This window comes from Trachymyrmex septentrionalis, unplaced genomic scaffold (assembly GCF_001594115.1).
Source record: "Trachymyrmex septentrionalis isolate Tsep2-gDNA-1 unplaced genomic scaffold, Tsep1.0 scaffold37, whole genome shotgun sequence".
Lineage (NCBI taxonomy): Eukaryota > Metazoa > Arthropoda > Insecta > Hymenoptera > Formicidae > Trachymyrmex > Trachymyrmex septentrionalis.
Window position 1 is genome coordinate 6,899,501 of NW_017305536.1, and position 14,629 is coordinate 6,914,129.

The 14,629-nt window shown below is 34.1% G+C and overlaps 2 protein-coding genes across 5 annotated transcripts in view; one reads left to right on the top strand and one right to left on the bottom strand.

The window, feature by feature from the left end:
• Positions 1-14,629, top strand: part of LOC108750760 (histone-lysine N-methyltransferase setd3) — a 30,211-nt gene that overhangs the window by 1,598 nt on the left and 13,984 nt on the right. For 2 of the 4 annotated variants that reach the window (XM_018490479.1, XM_018490480.1), the window contains exons 2-4: positions 8,997-9,197; positions 9,576-10,067; positions 10,294-10,417. In XM_018490479.1, the coding sequence (XP_018345981.1) occupies positions 9,074-9,197; positions 9,576-10,067; positions 10,294-10,417 (740 nt within the window). In that variant the 5' untranslated portion in view covers positions 8,997-9,073. Of the gene's footprint in view, positions 1-8,696; positions 8,781-8,996; positions 9,198-9,575; positions 10,068-10,293; positions 10,418-14,629 lie in introns of those variants that run through there. The other 2 variants (XM_018490478.1, XM_018490481.1) reach the window with 2 other exon arrangements.
• Positions 11,054-14,629, bottom strand: part of LOC108750759 — an 8,608-nt gene continuing 5,032 nt past the window's right edge. The window contains exon 2 of the mRNA XM_018490476.1: positions 11,054-14,197. Coding sequence (XP_018345978.1) covers positions 11,159-14,197 — 3,039 coding nt within the window. The 3' untranslated portion in view covers positions 11,054-11,158. The remainder of the gene's footprint in view (positions 14,198-14,629) is intronic.

Consider the following 14,629-nt stretch of genomic DNA (forward strand, 5'->3'; position numbering starts at 1 on the left):
TCTTTTAATATACAAATTGACAACAATAAACAAAATAAGATGTTCCAACACCGATCAGGTCATTTTCAATGTAAGTTGCAGATATTTACATAAGAATATTATAACGGAATAAATTAATTGCTTTTAAGAAGAAACGGAACCTTTATGAAAAGTGTGATGATATTTCTTGCAATTAGTATCTCGTTGCGTGCAGGTTGAATGTAAGTAGTCCTTATTCTACGCTCTAATTGTAATTCTTGATAAAAATATAGATGAAACCGTTTCATCTTTTATTGATATGATTCCGTGTTTCTTTGGTTTATTCAAACAATCATAAAGATTCCGTTTTTTCTTAAAAGCGATTAATTTATTCATTATAACATTATAATGTTACAATGTTTTTTTATGTAAATATCTACGACTTACATTGAAAATAACTCGATTGATGTCGAAACGTCTGTAAATTGTTTTGTTTATTGTTGTTCATTTGCACATTAAAAGATCTATTTTGTGCTTATAACCCTTTTAATTTATAATATTTTAAATATTATAAATAGAGAAGAATACTTCCACGGCACGGGCATCTCCAGAAAAAAAATTAATTTTATATGGAATACTTTCAGTCAAAAATATATCAGATTACTCGCGCGTTTGTGTAGACTTCTCTCAGTATTTTCCAACACAGCTATTTCAAGAATTGCCTGTTATCAGGAAACAGCACAAAAAATTTTTCATTTTGATGTAATGAACTGTACTGATCATAATTATACAAATTCGAGAACATGGCCCATTTCACGACTATCATGTTCTCGCAAGAATTCCATAATTTTTTGCATAATTTTCGATGGAGCTATATATGGCGATTCCGTAAGGCTTCTATATCTTAAAGATATTGAATCAATAGATTCAATGGTCTCCTGTTGCTGCTTAAGAAACTTGTTTATGGCAATGCCTCTTAACGACGGCTATAGGAACTTTCTAGGAATAGGAAAAATTGTCGTTTTCCTGCTAATTAGCCGTGGAGCCGCCAAAGTCAAGATCGAACAGAATCGCTGCCAGATCTGCCTTTTGCAATTCCAAGACTCTCGCCGCTACTGCAGTGACTGCTGTCCGACTGAAAACTCGCATCTCGCGCTAGTCTCTGATGAGGAAGTGAACTTGGTAACACCGGTGTATTCATTGCTGCAGTATTAGCAACATTAATAGTACTGATACGATCATGCTTGGAGACTATAAGTCCTTCGAAAATAGAATGTTCTTAGGCTCGATTGATGTTAATGGTTTCATGTTCATAGCTCGAGCTACGTTCTCGACACTCGCAATGACAATGTCTAACTTCGCAGTTGATGATATGAAGTTAATCCAATGTTGAAGCGGTCCGCTGGCATGTCGCCTTATTTCCCAAACTCCACGCAACCAATGTGTCTCACTTTTAGAATATCACTTTTAGAATAGTTTCTTTGCCTACATTCTCTTCATTCAGGCTGATGAGTCATACCACACGTCAGACATAGATTCAGATATGATCAACCCAGATATGATCCATATCGCCAGATATGATCGGTAGTAACCATATCGGCCGATAAGAGTTCTTGTCGTGCAGGTCATTCCCTAATTTAAAGATCGTTATTACTTCCGTTACTTTCCACTGTCTTGAGACGTACCTTAACATGAAGGCAAGTGTTTATAAGATAAATGGAGTTTAATGAGCACTTGATCAGGAAAGTTTTTAAGTATCTACCCAGTTATAAGTTCGTAGCCCGACGCTTTTTTAGGAGTCAGATTTTTATTAATCTCGTTTGAGTTCGTTTAGTTATACTTGCTTGATTGCATTGCTTGTACTTTTTGCATTTAACTTGACGTACTCATATGTTTGTCGTTTTAGTGGTTGGAATGTTCTTTCTAATAGATCCGCAAATATTTCGGCTTTTTCCATGTCGCTTCTTGCCCATTCATCGTTATCTTTCCTAATAGGTGTAGCCTGCATCTTAGGCCGTTTCGTGGCTTTCCAAAGCGAATACTCGGTGCTTTTGTCGGCGGTTAGGTTTTGCAGATACATTTCTTATTAACGTCGCTGCTAATTTATTATTAAACTATTATTAAATGGAGTCTATTAAACCTCATAAGTTTGTCTTACGGGAGGTAGATATGAGATGCAGATATGTATTGCTAACGCTTTCATTAAATGAAGGTTTTCCCGCATGCTGTCAGCTAAACCTGTAAGACGGTTCTATCATTACAAATTTATCTATACTTATTCATTAAATAAAAAACTTAAATATACATATTCGTCAAGTGTCAAATGTACCTGTAGCACTGCACAATTCAGGAATCAAATAAATCAAATCTCTTTGCTTGGCATTTCGTTGTTGTCACCAATATAGGTTGCGAGGTACTTGAAATGTCAATTAAACCTATTGTATGGCGCTGACAATCGGTCTGATGGGGGTGTTTGATTTGTGTACTTTTGATAGTCCGTATAGTCTTGGTGATAGAGGATTTGTAGGTTTAGTGTTGATTTTTTTGGTTTTACTGGAAATGTTGCTTTTCTCTAAAATCTTCTTACATTGGTCTTTTATTCTTATTTTTACAGGCGTACCATTGGATTTTTTCATTTAATTTTTAAGCTAGAGCTCTATACGAATCTAGATCAGGAACGTTTCCCACACATTATTGTTTAGTGTGGTCATCTTGAATTCTTTTTTAACAGTCAACTTGAGCAGTTGATGTAGGCATTTTTGTTGACTCTCCTTTTTCCTAATGCCTCAAATGCTGTGTCTTTTATTTGTTTATTTACCTTCTTCCAACTGATTTTCATATCGTCCTTATTCAGTGTACTATTTTTCCTGATTTTCTGCGCTAGTCTGTTTTGATATAGATTTCTGACTGTTTCGTCTTTAAGTAGCTCTATATTGAGTTATATAGTGTTTCCTTATATACTGACTTGGTTTTTTTTTTCAGTTGTATGATGAGTCTTATTTTCCCTAGCACCAGACGATGATCTGATCTAATGTTTGCTGATGTTAGCGAGTGTATGTTCACTATCTGGAACGGGTGGTATTGCTTTGTTTGATATGATGTAGTCAATTGTTGACGTTAGTCCTTGCGTATTTGCCCACGTTATTTTGTATTGCGATTTGTGATCAAAATATGTATTGTTTATTCTCATCTCATTTTGCGCCGCCCAGAATTCTACGAGTGTCTCGTCGTTGTTGTTGATATATTGTTCGTTATGTTTTTGTTTTACTCGATCGATGATTGTATCCAATTCTTGCGTTTCAATCATTCATGATTAATATTTTCTTGTGGTATATATTCTTTTTATTTCTGCTTGTTACGTAGTTGTTCGTAGAATATGCCTGTCTTTTCTTTGCTTTTAAAATGGGAACAAGATACAATATAAACTTTTGTAATTTATGTAATTTGCTTTTTATGTATTCTCGTCAGTTCCATACTTGTGGTATATCCAAAATTGGATCGATCCAAATTAAATATAAAAAAATTATACTAGTACAAATAGTATCCATGAAACATTTAGACATGCCATGGTCTATTCAGATATAATCAAAAGTTATGTTTGGTAGACAATATGTCATTGTAGTGACATCGCTAGACATCAATCGATGCAGTTTTTCATGAAACGAAATAATACGACAAAAATAAGCGTCGCTCTGTTCCAAGAACTAAGATATTAAAGTTAACGATTATTCAGGCTAGAGGAAATCAGTTGATCACCAATTATGTTACGTGTGTCCTGTAATAAATTTAGATATTATCGCGTTACAAATTTCTGACTCAGGATTCTCGTTACTATCTCCGCTGTCACCAATTACGTTATGCGTTATGAATTCTTAGGCTGAGAATAATTAATGGTCGCGAATTGGATATTTCTACGTTATATCGTGAGTAGGACATAGTATTGAAAGAGTGGCGGAGTGGTTGTCAGAGTAGGGGAGGTATGATCAGAGTAGGAGCGAGTCTCAGGTCGAGCAGCATGAGACCGCTCTTGCCAACGTATCGCATGCTATATGAATCCCTCATGATAATTGATTTATTATAATTGATTTGAAATTTCAAATTAATAGTTACTGTTCTGCTGAAATGGAGTTTGCATTATTCCTTATCAATGTGTGTGTGAAACATCATGAATTATTTGATTGATCAATTTATGGATTATTTGCTGAATTTGCTATTGGCGTTAATGTTTCTGTTAATGTCTCTTGGCGTTAATGTACATGTAAATAACTTTCACTAATACCTTATTTGTAGGTAAAAGTAATATAAGTTTGAAAATTTTCCTCCACACACACACACACACACACACACACACACACACACACACACATTTTGTTGGTAACGTCAGTAATACATACACAACCACTCATCAAACTCCTGAACGAAACGTTCCTCAGGACTACGTGATAAAAGTTCTCACAAGGGAACATAAGCAACGGTCCCCTTTCGATTTAAATGAGCTTTTATGTTGTTCTATTAACTAAATTTGTTTACTAAAAATGAGAAATGCGTATATCGGTTGACTCGTCCCTTAAAGGGGTGGAAATCTTTCTTGAAAAAAATCGGTTTTTTTCTTTCGAAGTGAATATCTTCGAAACTATAAGAGATAGAAAAAAATTTCCAGAAATGAAAATTGAATGACTTCAAGAGACTTTATAACTATAATTAAAAAAAATTTTTCGACATCGATTCGACATCGATTTCATTGTCATTTCTCTGGGTATATTTTGTTTGAATGTACACTCGTTAAGTATTCATACTCACATAACAATATGTTTTCAAAAAGGTTTCTAAAAGATATTTTATTTCTGAATCTAATAACTTAGAGAAATTTTTAAACGGTCACATAAAGATATCTGAATGTTATCTAATGCGCCGTTTTTTTGAAAACAGAAAGATCACAAAAATGATACCTAAAAGATTTTTCAAACTCCATGATTTTATGATATCTAAAATATATTAATATATAGAATTCGTATTTATGATATCTATAAAAGAAATCTATTATATGTTCAAAGAACACAAAGTCGTCTGAAAAATTATTAAAAGATGAGTTCTATAAACATCTTTTAGTTGTCTTTATGACTTCTTTTTGATATTTTGATACATATAATTTAATAACATTAGATATCTGAATTAATTTTTATACAAAATTAAACGAAATTATATTCAATAACTTATTTCATCAAATCCTGATTATGATAAAAAAAAAGCAGCATATTAGAAATGCGCCACCTTTTATTTTGCAGCAGAAAATTTATGTTAAACGGATATTCAAAATTAATAAATTATATATGTATTGTATAACAAGATAGTTAAGTCTTTACATTTATATAATTTTTAAATGTTAAATGTTTATGGAAATTTAAGAAAAATTTATTTCTTTTTTTTTTTTAAATAAATGTATCTTAAAATTGGGCCGTCATGTCCTCTCTCTCAGGTTTTTCTCTCTCTGATATATACTCTTATGAGAACACTGCATGCAATCTTCCTCATTAAAGAAAAACAAAATCATATATATATATATTTTCCTGATTTAAATGAATTTCCGCCATTATTGTGACACTGCGGAAATGCGTTTCAGAAGAAAACACCATAAGACTACTACAGAGATATTGTATTATTGATTACAAAATTAATACTGAAAAACTAATTTATATATAAATTTAATTACATTTAAATGTATATCAATGTATATATTAATTGTATGTATATTAATGATATGTAATAATAAAATGTATGTTTATATATATACGTATATATTAATGTATAAATTACTTTAATAATAAATATACTATTCTTTATTATTTTTAAAAATATTATCGATTATTAATTTGGATATAGATGTGAATTTAAAGCCTACACCGTTCTTCTGACCTGCCCATGATATTTGAATAGCTACTTCATTACACATAATCTTTGATAGAATTTTTCTTACAAATTGTTTACCAGTTGAACCTCCGATTCGACATATCATATGTTCCTATAGTCACGAAAAATATGCAAAAATAGAATATTATTATAACCAAGAAACATAAATACAAAAATGCAAAAATGAAATACACACGTTTTAAAACATGTTCAGGCAATGACATTATTTTAGTACCATAAGCTTTTTAATTCAATCATTCAGCTTTTTACCACTTTAAAATCTTTATTTATATTTTCTTATTATATCAAAATGTTTTCAATGCAATATAAAATTACTAAGTTTTGGATAGTATAAACGTAAGTACACGAAAATGTAGAACTAAAAAAAATTAGATTTCAATGTAATAAATAGTAAAAATTTTATAATTTCTGTCAGTCTTTGGAGATCGCTTGGGCGAGGCGGATTTATTACTTCAGAACGAGTGTTGCAGTATCCTCTAATCTAAATCTTAACAAACTTAATTATACATTACTATAATAATATTTATACACATATTAATTACATTATACAATTCTTTATCTACTTATATTATTCTTTTATATTGTTCAAATAATAAAATTTTATTTATTAATTGTAAACTTATAATATGTAGATTTTTCAAAAATGTCGATTTTTAATAGTTCAAATAATTATACTTTTTTGAGCAATTCATATCGTATTTTTTTTATTAATCCTAAGGATCAACTAAAAAAAAATTCTACGGGTTTTTGTTTGAACATTAAATTTAAAAATTTGAAAATTTTTTTACAAAGTAGTCGTTTTTTGCAAATTTTTCCAACAAAATTTCTTTGAAGCATTATAATTAATTGAAGATAAATATTTATTTGATTATCATATATTTATCTGTCTTTGTCTGACTTCGAGGTAAATTTCACACGTTTTAAGCTAAAAAATATGTATTCAGCCAGAGATATAGCGTAACAAAGTTGCAGGGTTTCACAAACCCTGGTGTTATAAGGAAGATGACCAAAAATAATAATATCATACTAGGGTTAATATTCGATACAATTAAGAAAAAGTATAAATTGCTCACAAACACAAATGTTCAAACATTCGCATTTGATGTTCGTTCGCTGGATGTATACGTGGCTTTAGGTTATACATACAAGCAAACTAAGCTGACTCTTGTATAATTCATTTTATTCACTTACCTATATATTAATGACGATCATTATTATTTATCATGTATTATTGGAAATTCCTTTCGGTTTAAGTATTATTCTTGTAATATCAGTTTGTACTCTCCGTCAGCCTGTTTTTAATCTTAGTTTTCTTTTGTATTCGTCCTAAATAAATGAAATGTTTTCAAAATAAATTATATTTTTCTTGTACCAAAAAGACAGCATGACGATTGTTTCCATATTTAGAAAACAAATAATAACAGCATGTCAATGTTAAGTCTATTAATTAAAAGTTGCTGTTTATGGCGCAAACTAAAAGATGTCTTTAAACTGTTGTGTAAGACATTTAAGATCTCTAAGAGATATCTTTTCGTAAAAAATGCAAAATATCGCAAGACATGAGAATTTTTCAGAAATCTAAAAGATATCTTTTTGTCTATCTGGATAAGTGTATACGGGGATCATTCATGTCCGGTATATATTTATTTAATGGATTAAGTATTCAAAAAATATTTAAAAAATTCATATAGATCTTCTTCAATGAAAGATTTATAAATAATTTAACACAAATCTATTTGTTTAAATATTTTATTTTTGCAAAAACAATTTTTTTTTTATTTTTGTAAATACAAATGTGAGTATAGTAGTGGTACGTTCAAAAATTTGTAATTTTTGATCAAATCAATGAAATTTAATAATTAAAAAAGGAAAATAAAAAATCAAAACTCATATTTTAATATAAAAATATATGCCAATAAATTTTTTAAATTTAAATGCTTAAGTTCGGGACATAAAATCTTACAATTTCGAAACTTATAAAAATTAACGCTTCTACGAAAAATTGACATTTAATTTTAAAAATTTCCTTTTTTTATTCAAAATTTGTAATGTTATACATTTTCGTGAATAAACAAATACATACGAGATGACATTAGTTGTGATAGACAGTGAAGAAATTATAACATCTCTTTTGCAGAGCGATTTGCCTTTTTTATTCTTAGATAATACCGAATAAAAATTTTTTTGTTAATATGTGTGTGTGTGTTTTACTTATAAAAATAGTCAAAAAACATGAAAAAAAATCATTTTCTTATTTGTACAACAAATATGCATTGAGTGTATACGGGGTTCATTTAAATTGTGTTCGCGCTCGATTTTGAATATCCACTGCTCAGCAAGAAAATGATGTTCACTGCCGGGCTTTTATAGGCATCTTTCTCCACTCCACAAGGTTTTTTCGGACTTTCGTAGGCATCTTTTTCCATTCCACAAGAACAGAACGACGCCTATATATTCACTTGTTTTCAAAATATTCATAATTTTAAAAATCGCTTGGACACAATAATGATCTCCGTATACACAGTGAGGATTATAAATATGTATGTGGTGTATATTTATTATATAATTTACACATGTACAAGGAACATATTATATAAAACACATATTATATAACACATACACATATAAAAAGAAATTCAATTCGGTAATGCGATTTCTTCAGAAAATATACAGTTCCGTTTTTATTTAGATATTCATATTGATAACCTAATTCTGTTTGAACATACTAAAGTAAAGTATGGATGGTAAAGGAAAATAATAAAAAATTGCGTGATTAATAAATAATAATTTTTATCAAGTTTATTGTTGTATTTGGCACATGTATTTCATAGTATATCTTGATTGTGTAATTCGGAACACAGATGATCGAGGATGATGAGTGATCCAGCCGGGAAGTAAGTAACCGCGAAAGTAGGTGACCCTTGGTAGAAATTGGAAAATCAATAAAGTGTGCGGCGCGGTCAGCGGTGAACCGCGGCACGCGGGGATCGTGCTGTTTGGAGGTTATGTCGCGCATATATTGCGACACCAACACTCGCGTCGCACGCAGGCTGCCCGTACGTGCTATTTTCGTTGCGGCGAAAACTGTTTATTCTCGCTGGTTGTCGTAGGCGCCGCGCGTTACGCACTTATAATGCATCTGAATGCGAAGAGGAGCTACGAGAGCGCTGTGAGATAGTAGACAAAAATGGGCAGGAAGAAGGCTCATGCATCATCCAGGGGTAAACAACAGGGTCCATCACCGCAACAGAGGCATATATCTGCGGCGAAAAGGAACGAGCTTAATGTCCTGTGCGAGAAACTCTTTCATCGTGAGTACTTCCGTACATCAAATTCTCTCTCGACATCCTTCACCACGTTGGACAAAAAGCTCTGTTTTTCACGAAAAAGATTTTATATCCTTCTAACTATGATGTTTGGTAATAAATGAATGAATAAGTGGTGCTTTCCAGCAAGAATCATAGTGTTCACAGAACACAGTGATCACTTCATCTTTGTTTAACATGTCATTTGTGTCTCATGTTGGAAAGCACCCATAGAGCCTAAAATTAGGGAAGAGATAGAATGAATATGTCAAGGATTTTATATATATATATATATTACATATTCTGCTTGGAATTTTGAATCTATTCTGCTGCTATACATTGTTGAGTTATTTGTTTTTACATGCCATTTTGGTATGTTTACAGTAAGTAGTAACCCAGCGTACGTGACGCAATCATGGAACAACTACTTGGATATATCAGAAGTTCTGCTGAAGGTTAAACGTCTGGAGGAGATGAAGACGGAATCATCTCAGCGATCCCAGGGGATTGGACAATTCATAAATTGGCTGACGGAGAATGGGGCGCAAGTGGATGGTTTGAGTATCGCCGAATTTCCAGGATATGATCTAGGATTGAAGGCGGAGACCGACTTTGCTGAGAACCAATTGATCCTGGAAATACCTAGGGCACTCATCTTCAGCACATATACCGCAGCATCAGAATTGACTATTTTACAAAATGATCCACTGGTGCAGCATATGCCACAAGTGGCTTTGGCCATAGCGCTTCTCATAGAGAGATACAAGGAGAATTCCAAGTGGAAGCCTTACTTAGATATGCTTCCAAGCAGTTATAATACAGTTTTATACATGAAGACTAATGATATGATTGAGCTGAAAGGCAGTCCTACGTTAGGTACATAAACAATTATTTTTACAAATCTTATTTCACACTTGTTTTATCCAAAAGATGCATTTTTATATATATCCATACATCGTATGCTTGATAATACAAAAGATAATTTTAATCTCATAATAATAGTAACTAAATTTATATTTTAATTTTTATGTAGTATATTTGTATTGCAATTTTTATAGCTTTTAATTTTTATATTAGATTTATTCTTTATTTTTTTACTTAGAAGCTGCATTGAAACAATGTCGAAACATCGCGAGGCAATATTCCTACTTTAACAAAATATTTCAAAATACAAACAACGCCGTCTCAGCAATACTTAGAAACGTTTTTACTTACGAAAGATATTGGTGAGTAATTAGAATAAAATAAGTTATAATTAATTTTAAATAAGGATGGGTAATCATCAAATTAATTGAATGTAATTTATAATTTTATATATAAAATTAACTTTTACAACACATATTTATATATAAACCTATAAATAAATACGTCTTAGTTTCTATACGTGGAAGTTTAGCAAAATAGTTTAGCAATTTTATGATAATAACAATCATTTGCATTTAAAAAATCCTATTTAGAAAATAATTTTATTGTATATTTTAATTACAATTTTTTTGTATTGGCCGTATTTTAATTGCAACTCTTTTGTATCGATCGTAATTTAAAAAAGCACATATATACATTTAGGGAATTGATTTATTTCTCGGTAAAATAACGTGATGAGTAACTTGACAATTGATGTAATTCTTCTTGCTAAGGATTCAGCCTTCAGGGTATAATTCGTTCTTGATAAGTATGCAGAAATACTGGCAATTTTCTATTAGATTGGCGCAAAAAGTTTATATGTGTTTCTATTATAATCTTTTGTTTTAAATAACGGATGTTTTGAAAATAAAATTTAAATATTTTTTAGATGAAAAAACAATATTAAAATCCTTCTAATAATTTCCTTCAAAATAAATATTATTGTAAAAATAGCACGATTAAAAATTATAATACTTTGTTTTATTTAATAAAAAAAATTGAGATATATACGAATCTTTTACGCCAAACTAATATGCTAATCGTGCAATTAAGTCGGCGACGAGTTACTTAGCATAATCGGGTATCGTCTCCCAACTATCGTTTGCATCTAATGAATCATTATCCATATCGCTCTTGCTGTCAAAATCCTCCGCAGACTCTTGCGTCTCCGTTCTTTCGGGCCTCTTAGTCGTCGAAGTGGCAACGACGTTCACCATCACGGCGCTCAAACTGCTGGAATTCGACAGCTTTCTCGCTGCCATAACCGGGCCCTGAAAGACTGCACGAGAGAACGTGTTTCTGTATGTGTACTTCTGCTTCTGCCGAATCCGGCATACGATGAAAATCGCCATGAACACGACGATCGTCACGCCCAGTATCGCACCGCTTGCTATTATGCTTGGCTTCACCTTCGACAGGATCTTCTTGTCTTCTTCGCCGTTCGTGCTGCTCAACGTTTCGTCATACACTGTTTTTATATCAATAATGTTCGGTTCCTCTTTTACAATTTCTTCGACATATCCGGCATGGAATTCACTGGAGTCATTCGATCGAAGAATTTTCTCTGTCTCATCCATCACCACTACATTATTGTTGTCACCACTCGCATTATTGTTGTCTACCGCAAGCTTCACTTTTAGTTCGTGTTCATTGTTATTGATTTCAGTCTCGAACTGCTGCTGCACATCCTTTGCGAAAGGCAGAGAATCAAACGTTGTCAGTAAATCGACAATTTGCATCGTTCGGCGGGAATTCTCCAGTTGTTCAGCATTTAGCGTATCATTTCCTGGGTACATCATTTCCCTTGACGTGTTTCTATCGCGCTCGACGAGATCCAACAACCTTGACATCGACATGTTCTCCACGTCTTTATTGAAGAACGGATCGTGTAAGTAGCTCATGATGTCTTTAAATCGATTCATCGTCTCTTCCATTTCTTGCTTCGCGTCTCTTCTTTCGGTGATATCACTTTCATCGAAATGTTCGGTAGAGTTGCTTGTGGGCGAGAGTGATATGATAATTTCTCCGTTATTTCTGTTGGAGGTTTCCAAAGTTTGATGATTTTTAGGCTTGGACATTCTCAGTTTCGATACTTCCGTCAAGTGGACCTTGCTAGAGCCCCTTTGACGTAAAGCTATCAGCTCCTCCACACTCATATTCCGCGATTTGAGAAGACGTTCTAGTCGCTTGCCGGCCGAGCCGGACGCAAACAGTTCGAAGATCTCCGCTCGTGCCTCCGGTTCGATCTCGGAGATGACTTCCTCGTAGCGTTTGGTATCTCGATGGTTTCCCAACGTGCGAGTTCTCTCTCCCGGCAATCGAGTCACCTGATGATAATCAGCTGAGTGATTCTTGTCACGAAGCTCCTTTCTATCATCAGCTGTTTGTTTCTTCTCGACCTGACTCACAACAGCATCAATTTCACTTGAGCGATCTTTATTTTGTTTTCCGTTGTCTTCAGGATCCGAAGCATCACTCTGATACTCGGCTTCGATAAATGTTTTGTAATCCTCCGCGGTGGGCACGCCGATAGGAACTGATTGACCGTTATCACGAATCATTTTTCTCTCATTATTATTGTTGATGTCGTCATCCTGATCGTTCTCACGATCTTCCACCCGCTTGGTTCGCTCCGTGGGATTGAGAATCTGTTCGATGCTCAAAGTGGACTCGGTATCGAGAGGCGCTTGCTGCGAGATGATCCTCTCGCTCGGCGGACCCGAACTTTTCCCCTTCTTGAAATCCGTGAAGTCCGAGAATTCCATGATCTCGTCCTCGTCGAGGCTCTCAAGCCTCGTCACGTGATCGTTCGTCGATTCCGCATTGCTTTCGTCGTTCAGAAAATACTCCGCTGAGTTTATTGCGATTGGCGGCAACGTCGACGTGGTAATCACCGTCGAGAGCGTCAAGGGAGTCGTCGGAGCTCTCAACCAGGAGGCATCGTGCGCGGATCGCGTCATCTTCTCAGCGTCTTCCGATTCTTTAACACTATTTGTGCTGTTTGTGGAAATCTCGAGTCTCTTCGAGACTTTATCCGTGACGTTCGTCATCTGGGAGCTGTCCGAAATTGTATCTGAGGTTGTTGTAATTTTTATCGTGATATTTTCAAACATGGATGGTTGCGTAGACACCCAAGGTGGTGTCACCGTCGCGGCGAGCTTCATCAACGAGTCGGACATTACCCTTGACATTTCCTCGATATATTCGTCGGATTCATCGGCGATCCTTGACTTTAGAGCGTTAATCACGTCAGTTTTTCCCTTTAGAAGATCGTTCAGAGTCAGATTTCTGCGCTGAAGTATCTCCGACAGACTCGAGCCCTCCTCCTGCTGCATCTTCAGAAGTGACTTCAGCTCGAGCGCGTTCTCTCGTTTTTTGTTTGACGATTCCATCGAAAGATTCTCGTCACCCTTAGATAAATATTGAGGGAAATTTTTCAATTCTTCATTCCTGTCGTTGGAAGAGGCCTCGTTCGCCAGAGCGAACTCATAATTCTGCGGTGGTCGTCTCTTTCTTGGGCGAGGTCTTAAGTACTCCTCGTCGCTGAATTCATGTTCGTACTCATTGGGACGAGCCTGGAAAGCTTCGCGATATCTCCAGGTAACTTCCCGGTCGTTCAATGAACTATCAAGGATGTTACGACCGCGTTTTCCGTCGTTGCTTGCTGCACTGTCGATTGTTTCCTCGTAGAACGTTGGACTCTGTAAATTCTTCAATGGACGACGTCTCTTGCGCGGATAATTCTCATCGGGATTCTCATAGTCCCGACTTTGATATGAGACATCATGGTTATAGTCGTCCGGAGGTGGTAATCGTCTGCCCCCTCGAGGACGATCCGGTTGATCGATCGCGTAATGATACTTGAACGGTCGGCGACTCGTCGCCAGTAAAGCCTCTTGTTCACCATCCTCGACCTCGTCCCTCGTGTAAGACCGGTAATGAGAAAACGGTAGCAGAGGCACGGAGTCGCCGTCACGCCACTTTGGCTCGAGAGCCTCGCCGTTGCTCCTCCATTTGCCTGCAGGAGGCTCACTCGATCGCTCAAGATTTTCCGCGGAACTTTGTGACACTTCCGCGTCGTTCAACTGTCCCCGCAGCTCCGTCTGAAAGAGTAAAAGATTCTTTGAAAATCAAATTTTATAATAAATAAATATTTAATAAATTTCAACTAAATACGTGGATTTCTAATTCAATATTTTATGCAAAGTTATGCAAAATATAGTTGAGAAAATATTTTATTTCACGTAAAGAAAAATTTATTTTATTGGATTGTCAAAATAATTATGTACGACGCTCAAAGTGGTTACAGAATGTCAAACTTTTTTTGCAGCATTGCACATTATGCTTGAATTCTCACATAACTATTTTACAAAATTATGTTCAGAATTGTATCTATCTAAATTTTTAAATACTTCAGCAAAATTGTTCTTTCCATGTTGAAATGCACTCTTATGATACATATAATTAGTTGATATTCATGATATCATGTAATTATTTAGATTAGTTAGATTTATTATAATATATATATATATATA